Source organism: Lagopus muta, chromosome 5, assembly GCF_023343835.1.
Source record: "Lagopus muta isolate bLagMut1 chromosome 5, bLagMut1 primary, whole genome shotgun sequence".
NCBI classification, from domain to species: domain Eukaryota; kingdom Metazoa; phylum Chordata; class Aves; order Galliformes; family Phasianidae; genus Lagopus; species Lagopus muta.
This window is the reverse complement of record NC_064437.1, coordinates 23,867,656-23,878,338: the sequence shown is the minus strand read 5'-3', so window position 1 is coordinate 23,878,338 and position 10,683 is coordinate 23,867,656. Positions and strand designations below refer to the sequence as shown.

At 43.7% G+C, this 10,683-nt stretch overlaps 1 protein-coding gene across 2 annotated transcripts; it reads left to right on the top strand.

Annotated features, from left to right (window-relative positions):
* Positions 1-309: 309 nt before the first annotated feature.
* GORAB (golgin, RAB6 interacting) lies at positions 310-9,755 on the top strand. 2 transcript variants are annotated; one of them, XM_048944100.1, is made up of 5 exons: positions 310-1,046; positions 1,583-1,928; positions 4,001-4,102; positions 5,596-5,736; positions 8,021-9,755. In XM_048944100.1, exons 1-5 carry the CDS (start codon positions 986-988, stop codon positions 8,490-8,492), a joined length of 1,122 nt encoding a protein of 373 aa, XP_048800057.1. In that variant the 5' UTR covers positions 310-985; the 3' UTR covers positions 8,493-9,755. The 2 variants fall into 2 exon arrangements, with proteins under 2 accessions (XP_048800057.1, XP_048800058.1); XM_048944101.1 differs by lacking the exon at positions 8,021-9,755 and having other exon boundaries at positions 556-1,046; positions 5,596-5,740.
* The last annotated feature ends 928 nt before the right edge of the window (positions 9,756-10,683 follow it).

Here is a 10,683-nt window from a genome sequence, read left to right as displayed (position 1 = left end):
TTTGAAACCTGCCTGCAAGTGACAGTCCAGGACTCCATCTCCTCTGAGTAGGGTTGCTATTTATGGCATGTGTTAGTCATGCAGGAGCACTTAGAAGTGCTGCCGCAATAAATTGTGAACTCATGCGTGGCCATCAAATAATGAATTTGTTCTAGGAGACAGCAATTCTTCAGAGCTTGACTAATCCCTCACAGATTGGAAACCACAAGGGATGTTGTTAAGCACTGAAAAACATCCCCCTTTTATTACTGATGATGTATTTAAGCCTCCAGCCCACTGGACTGCTTTAGCTAAACCTGAGGCTTGTGTGTTCTACCTGATGTTCTCAGGCAGGTAGGTTCATCTGCAAGACTTGTGGTAGGCTTCAAGTAGCAGCTAGAGTTTGGGCTGGCTGGAAAACATGCATGCTGTCACGGCTAGAGAGAGAATGTTGCTACATCAGGAGCCCATCCCTCCCAGAAAGGGATGCGTGACTTTGTTAGCACTGAAATAATCTTTTCTCACGTTTAATCTCATATTTCTTTATTAGTTTGTGTAGGTTTGGTCTCGGCAATTATTTGGCGGAGAACACGTGCCCGGGCTCACACCTCCCTTACTGCACAGGGCCCAGGGATGTTTTCTGTGCCCCTACAAACACAATTCTGAGATGCTGCAGAGAAAAATACCTCGCTAAGACTGCCTAACTACGATCTATAAATGGCCGGGGCGTCGTGGCGTTGCTGCTTTAACGCTGCTTTATTAAGGAGCCCCGCAGACGGGGCCCCGGCCCTGCCCTCCACTGCCCGCTTCTCGCATCCCTTCAGGCCGCCATCTTGTGCCACTGCGTCGCCATGGAAACGCGAAGCCCCCGCCGCGTCGCCATGGAAGCCGCACGCTGCCGGTCGGGCCTGTCCGCAGCGTTCGCCTGCTCGAGCGGTGCGGCGGCGGCGGGGCAGCCTCGGGGCTTGCGTGGCGCGGTGCCCCGTGAGCGGAAGGAGGAAGCGCCATGGCCGGTGCTGAGGGCTGGGCTGGTTTCACGCAGGAGGAGCTGCGGCGCCTGCAGCGAGGTACGGAGTGCGGCCGAGCTCGAGGCCGGGCACCGGGGAGCGGCGGGGCCGGGCGCGGCGCGGTGCGGTGCAGCCAGCAGGCCCTCGTGCTCCTAGCCGTGCCCTCAGCCCGATCTCTTGTGCCTACGCCTGCCTGTCCTCCGGCCCGCTCGTGCATCTCTACCTGTCTTCGCCTTGTTCTTCACTATCCCTCGCTTTATAAAGCCCGAGTTGCCCACTGGACCTCCCTTGGCCCTAGATCTGGTTCTCCCCTGGACTCGCCTCTGTTCCTCCCCGAAGTTCTTCCTTTAGTCCCCCGCTGCCAATCCCTTTTTCCTCCCTCCTCTCGTTTTCGGATGCTCGCATTCCCTAAAACCCCCGATTCCTAGACCAACAGAACGTTTCCAAGCTCCTGGATTTTCCTCAGGATGCTTTCCCTTGATACCCAGATGTGTCTTGTCCTTAGGTTGGTTTTGCCCCAGTGTAGCCAGTTTACAGTCCATGTTTGTTTGTAAGGCCTGCTTTTAATTCTCTTTCTCCCCCTCATCCATTGATAGATTTATCTGAACCGCTGGAGCAGCCGCGTCATCCCCAGCCTGCAAATAAGAATTGGAAGCAACTGCAGCGAGAAAAAGCTCTCCAGCAGCAATGCCAGAAGCTGGGACTGCAGGGTGGAGCAGCCTCAGTTCCTCCTGAGCAGTTGCTGTCTGCACCAAAACATAAACCTTGTAATCCTCAGCAGCCCGTGCCAGCATCACATCGTCCTTTAGCAGAGCAAAGGCAACGTGACAGCAAAGATCAGCAAAAGGAGGCGAGGCCAGCAGGTCCTTGTGATGGTAGTGACAGTGCCCGGAACCTCACTCCAAAGACGAGCACTACAGTGGAGAAAAAGAAAGTGGAATTGTTAGTAAGTTGGTAAAATTGGGGGATGGTTTTATTCTGTGTGAATTTATTCTTTTGTTTTACTGTAAAGCGAAATTGAATGTTGAACTTTCCTTTATCTAACAGGGAGGTGTGAGAGAGAATGTTTTCTTCCTCTGCTTTGAGCCTTTGCTTTTCATCTCTAGTCAGTTGGGTTAGACCTGATTCAGTACCAAATTATGTCATTTAATCCATGCAGAAAAGCACCATGACTGCCTGAATGATTTCCTATAGCAGTGGGACTGTGAATCGAGGAGGTCTGCCGCAGTGATTTGTGAAGATCTAATCTCATCTGGATCATGTTGCATAGACAAGCCAGCATCCACAACAGAAAGTAGCTGTACCTTTTGAAAGTAGATATATTGTGAATGGGAACACAGAGTTACAGAAATTACAATATTACTGTAGATTTATTAATCTCTCCTGTTAAAAAGATAAAAATTTCCATTTTAAAGAATTCTCTATCTTTCACAATTCGAGTTCTCACTCTTTATCAGCCCATATTGGGGTGTCTGTCTCTCCCCAAAGCATCAGAGTGGTACCTATGAGAGAGAAAGGAAAAAGTATGGAACGCAGCTGGGAGTCTGACTGCATGAGGCAGTTACTTTGTTCATCATCCAGAATACATACAGTAGCCTATAGAAGGAAGCTGTTGTCTAAATGTAAGAGAGGGCAGGCATTTTTAATATGAAATGACTTGCTTTTACCTCCTTTGTGCTTTTTTTCCTGCCTGTATCCAAGTGTGAGGTTTTTTTTCCTTGAGTGCGCACAGTTCTGCATATGGTTCTCTTGCCTGGATAAAAGTGCTTGTAGGATTTTAGAGGGGACCAAAGGTGCTTCCCATTGGAGAGGATTCTGTCCAGTTCCAAGAACAGTGGCAGGATGTCCTGTTTCTCACAGATACATCATGAGGGGCAGCAGCTGCTGGCTGTGCAGTCACCTGGCTGGGATCACCCAGCTGCAGAGAGCAGTCTCTTCATGAGAATAGCTGCACTTGACAGAGCAGTACCCAATTATTCCTGTGCTCAGTGGGTGTACTGACTGTTCTGCTCCTTCCCGCTGGTGGTGAAAAATACATTTTCTGTGTGTGGAAGGTAGTTGAAGCGTAGCAGAGAAGGTATAGGGAGCAAATAACATCTAGGTGCCACAACCGCCCACGAATCTGCTGAAGTTATTCAAGCCTGTGCAGTCCAATTTAAATCTTGTCCAACATTTTTCTCGGTATGTGGTCTTAGGAATAGAATGGTGAGAAGTCTGAAGAGATATTCTTGTGCAGGAATGGTTTTTAAAATAAACATAGCTGAATTACTTTGGCATTGTTAAACTGAGCAAGACCTTGGAACAGAGACTTCTCAGAAGGCATGAAGGATGGAAAAGCAACAAAGCAGGTTTTGTTTCCCCTTAATCCTACCCAATTGCGTTCACACAGGTTGTCCCCTCTCACCAAGAACCTTGTCTTCCATTCTCTGGGATCAGTTATATCTCTCAGTAGTTGTGGTGGCCTAGGAAATGGAATCAATGTAACTCTTTCCACAGTGATAAAAGGAAAATGCTGTTTTCCTCATTAATCAATTTCATTGTAATTTTTATCAGCTCTTCTTTCCATCTGTTTAATTGTCTGAGTGCTCTGTTATAAGGCAGACAGATTGTCTGTCTGATAAGAAAAAGCACTTTCAAAAAAAGAGGCTGCATTGGCAAACTGAACAGTTAACTCATAGCAGCTAATAAGAAGACTGGAACTGCTTCGACCCAGTGGTAAAGCACAACCTTTATGTGAAAAATCTTATCCAACTCTGAGGAAGTGTTGAACGCTCTTTCTTCCAGCAATCATGGAGCCAGCAGCGTGTTTGCATGTGACGATTTGTGTTCTGATCAGCACATTGCATCTGAAAATGTTTATTGGTCTCAGTGACTTCTTGCAGAAAACTGTTTATTGTTCCTTCAGCCTATTTGGAGTTTGCTCCAGGAAACATGATGTTTATTATCGGTGTTGTGTGGAGGACAGGGAGCGAATTGAACTTGCTATCAATTTTGATCTTCTTGTCAATGAGCAGGCAGGAAAAATCACGGTGGGAGATCCTCCAGCAAGAGCAACGGCTGATAGAAGAGAAGAATAAACGCAAGAAGGCACTTCTGGCCAAAGCTATTGCTGAGAGGTAAGGGCCTGTGCTGCAGTGTGGGCTGAGAAAGAGGTTCCTTTCAATCTGCAACCAATTATATATCTTCTTTTAAAATCTCCTTCTTTCCCCCTCTCTTTGCTCTCCACGTACTGCTCCACAAATTAGCAGCTGTGACAGACAGTTCCCTGTGATTACATGCTTGCCATGAGTGATTAAGCATTTTGAGTTTGACTTACTAATATGTGAAAAGTGTTGAAAGGAAAAAACTATCAAGCTTTAAGAAGTTTTTTACACGTGGCTGATTAAAATACATAGAAATTCATGTGTTCTTAGAGTTGTTAGCTCTTGTTTTTCCGGTGACCAGACTTGAAAATAGTGTTGTCCAGCAAGATAGGTAAAACTGCAAGTCAGGCAAGGTTTGTGAAGAAGAATATTGGAGCAATTGATAGTACTGAATCAAGGAAAGTGATGCACAGCTTTCTGGCTCACAGTCCTCTCCCAGGAAAGTGTCATGTTCTGCCCATTGAAGCTCTTGAGTAGTAAAGATGAATTAATATCAGTACTGTGCACAAGATTCTCTTTGACGTTCTGAAGATTTTGCTTTCTTTTGCCTTTTTTAAGTAACAAATAACTGTGGTCAGAGTCACTGTGAGACAATGCCACCAGGCTGGCACAAGGAGAGGGAGGAAGACATGGAAGATAGTGGACAAGGAGCTACAGCTGAGATTTAAAGGTCTTCAGGCTCTAAGTAGCACTGAAAGATGTCTGCTTCTGTTCACCTGCATCAGCTGGTCAAATGAGAGGTGGTGTCACTTCCTACCCATGTTCTGGAGTAAAGCAGTGGCTGAAAAGCACAATTTTGCTGTTGAGGAAGAATGACAGTTGCAAAGTGACCTGGTGTAAAATCTTGTTGCAAGTTGCTTATTTGCCTGAGAGAGAAGTCCATTGAAGCCTGCTGCCCTTAGCAACGTTCAGTTTTCAGAACTAGGGAATGAACAGGCTGAGCTGAAAAAGGTTGCATAAGGCTTGGTTGCAGTCCTTTGTGTTTGAGGTAAAACTTTCCATTGACTTCACTGGGATTTGGCCAGGACTTCTGGGAATGATTTTACAACAGTGAAATCAAGCTTAGGTTAGGTGGCTTTTTGGCCCCTTCTAGCTGGACTTCTTTGAAAGGGGATATTTGTAGGACTGAATACCCTTCCCCCTCTTACTCACCCTCCAGGTCTTTTCCTGTTTCCTTATGCTGAGAGCTGCTTAGATACAGCAACTACTTGTGTGTTTCCTCAGTGAAGGAACACAATCCGTTTTAGGTACTTTCAGTACAGTCATTACATAATTTTGATGTAGTCCTTTAATAGCAGACATTTTAGATCCCTGTGGATATTAAGTAAGATCAGCAGTCTGAAACCATAAAGGAGTAGCCTTCTGAGTAGCTCATAAAGACAGTAGTTGCTTTGCAAATGTAATGAAGCCCATTATGTCAAGAAAAGAGGCTCGCAAAGAAAAAGAAAACATCTTCCTTTTTGCAGATCCAAAAGAACTCAAGCTGAAACGGTGAAGCTAAAAAGGATTCAGAAGGAGTTACAAGCTTTAGATGACATGGTGTCTGCTGACATCGGCATCCTGCGGAACCGCATTGACCAAGCCAGCCTGGACTACTCCTATGCCCGGTAAGTGCCAGGCAGGGATGAGGAGGGAACAGCCTTTCCTGAGTAGAGGGAGCAAATATTGTTTCTACTCACTGAAGCAGTAATGGAGTGAGGTCGCTGTAATAATGCGTATGTAAAGCCCCTCAGACTGTCTGCTTAGAAACCTTGAGGTAAAAGTGTGCTTTCTATTTCCTCGTTTTCCCCTTGAAATCTGGAAACTGAAGTTTGTTTTCTGACTGCAGACTATGCCTTCCAGCTTTGTGCTGTTGTGAGGCATACTTACTGCTTTAACTGTGCTGTTGTCCTTAAGCCCTGCTTTATTGTTTCTTCTTAGGGAAAAGAGATCTTTTCCAAAAATCCTAAGTTTCCTTTCAAGGAAACTTGACTTTTGATGACAGGTCTGGTCCTGCTAGAATCTATGGGACCAATTAAGCTTAAAACAGAATTCTGCTGAAGTGTTTTTGGAACTGGGAGGAAAAAGTAAGCTTTCCCCCTTCGCAATGTGCCTTTAATCACTCTGGTTCTGATGAGTTCCTTAAGTGCAAGAAATTAATGGGAACACCCTTTTAGCTGTGGGTAAACCACAACATCAGTAGATAAACATCAGCATGTTTATGTAGTCGTTGAATAAAATGGAAATGTTTGGTTGAGGTTTTTGGTTCAGGATTCAATGTGTGAAATGTCTATTTCCACCTAAGAATTCTGCTGTATGTCGACCACAGGCTAATAAGTGTGGTAATTAGTCTTCAAAAAATACCAGTAGTAGCTTAAAAAATAAGGATTTGGGTTGCATGATTATCATTTGAAATATCTAAGGTTAACTGCAGTTTCAGTAGCTGAGTGTGTACGGATGCTGAATTTCTTATCCTCGAGAGGGAAACATTTCATTGTATTTTTGGCTTAACTCTGCTTTCTGAAACTGCTAAACACTCTTACAAATGCCCTTATCCAAATCTTCTAATAACATGTCTCTTTGAAATGCTTAATAGCAAAAGAGAATGTAACAGTCAGCTCCAGCTTTTGGAAAGCAGTTTATAGTGAGGGTAACAGAGGGGATATTGGTTGGACAAAGGAGATGAAATTCTGAAACAGTGATTTTGATGGACTTAGTAAATCTTTTTGTGAGGGAGAGATTTGGAAGCGTGAGTTGCATAATTACAGTGCTGTAGTTTTTGTACATTATGAGCCAAGGCTGATTTACTTTTAAGTGGTGGTTTTGAAAGCAGTTTTTTCAGTCCTTGGCTTCTATTTTTGGGCTAAAACCCAATCTTTTTCACTGGGTCAAGAAGTGCAGTGTTAAATAATTCTGAGCACGTGGTTGATGGCATCTGACAGTTACTGTGGAATGGAATTTTAATAATTATGGTGTGGAGAAGATATGTGATTTTGGCCCAAATGTTTGACCGTGCAGAAGCTTCCAGCATAGTGTTGGCTCTTCCATTTTGGATACTTGACCCAGGGAAATCTTGACTTTCTTGTTCTGTTCTCGTTCCTGCTGAGCAAGATTGCATCTCTCTCTCTAATAATTAAGCTGAATTAATATACAGTTTCAATGAATGTAGTTGAAGATACATCACTAACATGGACACCAACCATTAAAGTGCTGCATATCCGGGATACGTCGACCTCAATAAATATTTGGAATATTTCCTTTTGGCTATATTTGCCATGACAGGAAACACAGATTGGCAGGAGGTATGTCCTGGGGGAATGCTTGCAATGAAATTCTACATCTGTTGCCACACAAAAGTTGTGATCACTATTGATGTCAGATGCTATGTTGATCTGTGGAGTTCGTGACTTTCAGAATGTGTATCTGGGTGGCCAGAAGAGTCTGCATCTCGATCAGATCCAAGTGCAAGTATGTATAGCACCCTCATAGCATCTGTATCCATTGTGCTGACGGTTGGACTAGAAAAACTCCAAACTGCTTTACAGTGTTGCAGTTTGCTGGGTAGTTGTTCATTTGAAGTGTGAAAACATTACAACTTCTGAGGGTTTCTTTCTCCTGCTAGTGTTGCATCTCTTAAAACTGGCGGTAAAAATGCTTGCTTGCAATTCAGTCTCTGTATTTCAGACAAGCAAATTAACTCTTGCAATGTAGGAGCGATGGAGGCCAATGTGTCAAAAGAAGATGGCTTAAAGCATTTGTACTTGTTTCCTCCTCCCCCTTTAAACTAGGGTAGCAGCATATCATGAAACAACTGGCATAATGCATTTCAGGGATGCTTAAAGTGTCTGTCCGTGTGGCAGATTGCAAAGTGCTTTGAGATCTAACCCACGAGAAATGATGCTGATTTTGCAGGAAACGGTACGACAAGGCTGAGTCGGAGTACGTGGCAGCCAAGCTGGACCTCCAACACAAGACAGAGATCAAGGAGCACCTCACAGAGCACCTGTGCACGATCATACAGCAGAACGAGCTCCGCAAGGCCAGGAAGCTGGAGGAGTTAATGCAGCAGCTGGAAGTGGAGGCAGATGAGGAAAATCTGGAACTTGAGATAGAGGTGGAGCGGATGCTGCAGCAGCAGGAGGCAGAAGCAGGGAGACAAGCCAGCCAGTCACACAATCGTGCTGGGACAGCTAAAGAAAACTCAGCTCCCACTGTTACAACAAAGGAGAGTGAGCATGCTAACCACGCTGCTGCTTCTCCTGCTCTCTCTGAACAGTTGGTGCTGTCTGAAAACTCCAGTACCAAATCCCTCTCTGATATGGACAACCAGACTCAGGCAGTAAATGTGACTCCAGGAGACTCCCCAGCTTGCTCTGCTACATGACTACTACTTTCAGCCAGCTGGTTATGGATATGATACTCTCTGCAGGCTTGTGGGCTGTATATGTTATCTCTGGGCTTCTGTGGTGCCAGTAATATGCACTTCATTTTAGAGGATTTTTTTTTAATTCTTTTTGAGGGAGATCTCTTTTAGAGATCACCATCTGTCCTTATCATTCTGTTCTCTTAGGTTCAAATTCTAATGCCCAGCTCCTCGTGGGTTGTTGTACCTTCCACATATGACACTTGGAAGCAAACAGGGTTTTTTCCAAGGGCTTTTCTGCATAGCGGTATCACAGATACCTGTTCCAAACAGTGTGCAAGAGATACATATCTACAGGAGAAGGCTTTGCCACTTACTCTGTTTCTAGACACATTCTGTCCCCTGACAGATGCAATATGATTTTTATCTTCCTTTGTATCCATAAGGGATAAGTTTTCAACGGTTTTAATCCAGTGAAACCCAAGAGTATATTTTAATTATCTTCATAGCTTATACTGTTTCCTGTACCTGATTTAAGGGATAATCATATATTGGGGGAAGTTGCAAAGTTAATTTTAATATTTCCTACTTAATGCTTCCTATTTCTTTCAGATAGTGCTAGATCACACGAAGCTCCACACTGATAATGAATTGTCTATGAACTCACAGCTGCTATGATTTAACAAAAATAATGGGTGACAATTTAAGACATGGCAGAATGTATGATGCAGAAGTAGAAACAAAGAAAACAGAATTATGATTGAAAGTATTCCATTACAAACATTTTCCTCTATCACTGTTGCCTCAAAATGCTAATAATCAGCAGGGACCTTGCAACGAATAATTCCCACAGCATATTGGAATGGAGCCCATTTTCCTGTAATGATCAATGCATTCTGTTGCCTGAAGGGTGGGTTTGTACCCCACAAGAAGTTGAGCTATTTCCCTCTGTTGCTGTTGAAAGGCTTTAGAAAACTCTTCCAGGTGGAGAAAGTCTCAGGAATTAAAACAGAGGACATGTGAAAGCCTCCAGTAGAGACTGATGCAGCTGCAAACCTTGGGGACGCTGTAGCTATCCACTTTGTAACAGAGGAAAGCTGCTTTCACTGTGGCAATGTTTTCTGTAATACCTGACCTGAACACGTCAGAGTTTATGAATGAGTTACTGAGTGATGCCATCAAGTGTATAAATGGGACACTAATTGTCTCTATGGCTTTAACAGTGGAAACAACTATGTCACTACATTTCATTTTTATTCTATTAATAAATCAGTGCATCTTCTACGTGGTGTGTTTGCTTTCAGTTTTGATATCTGATACTAATACCCATATCCAAGGCTGTTTTTCCACAGGAGGTGATAAATGACAGAATCAGATACGTCCCTTGGCAAGTTTCCTCTGTGTGAAAGTAAAACCTTGAAGAAGGCCGTTCCAATGTATGAAAATGTATGGGGCAAAGACATGGCAGGATACAACTTGGCAGGAGTTTTGTCTTCTGTCTGTGGTCTGAGACAGCAGTGAAAAATCGCTACTGGTGCCTCCCATACACAGGGGAAAGGAGGATAAATATTTCTAGAGAAAACTCTCATGATTAGGACTGATTAAAGTTGGGAAAGCCTAAAACAACCTTTGAGATGCACAGGAAACACTGCTGTGTTGCTGATAGACTTCTTTCTCTGATATTTTGCTGAAAAAAAGTTGGCCTAACAACCAAGTATTTGATTGCATTTTGAAAAAAAAATGGTGACAGACTTCCTTTGCCCTGTCTGCAATTGCAGAGCAGCTTGTAGCAACCTGATTATGGTTTTCAAAGCTGGTTACTGGTAAGTGCAATAATAATTTAATTGTACTGTTCTTGTTTCCATCCTCTGCAGCTGTCCCTAGTTGCTCCTCGAGAGAATCCTAAGTCTTACTGGGTAAGTCTGTTCCTCATTACAGTTATATTCAGCTCATCGAGGGGCATAAAGAGGAGCATCTGACAAGATTTGAATTGTAATGGTGTTTACAAGGTACAAATGCACACACTTTGGCTTATAATTTGTGGGTCTCTGCTATGCTAACGTGTTGAAATAGACCTACTGATTACATCTTCTTGTTATTATCAATATGGTTATTGTCTGAATGCCTCAAACCAAAAAATGTGGAAAACTGGAAATCCAAAGGTATTTCTGATAACTACTCAGGAAGATGAGTTTTCTGAAACAGAGTAAGC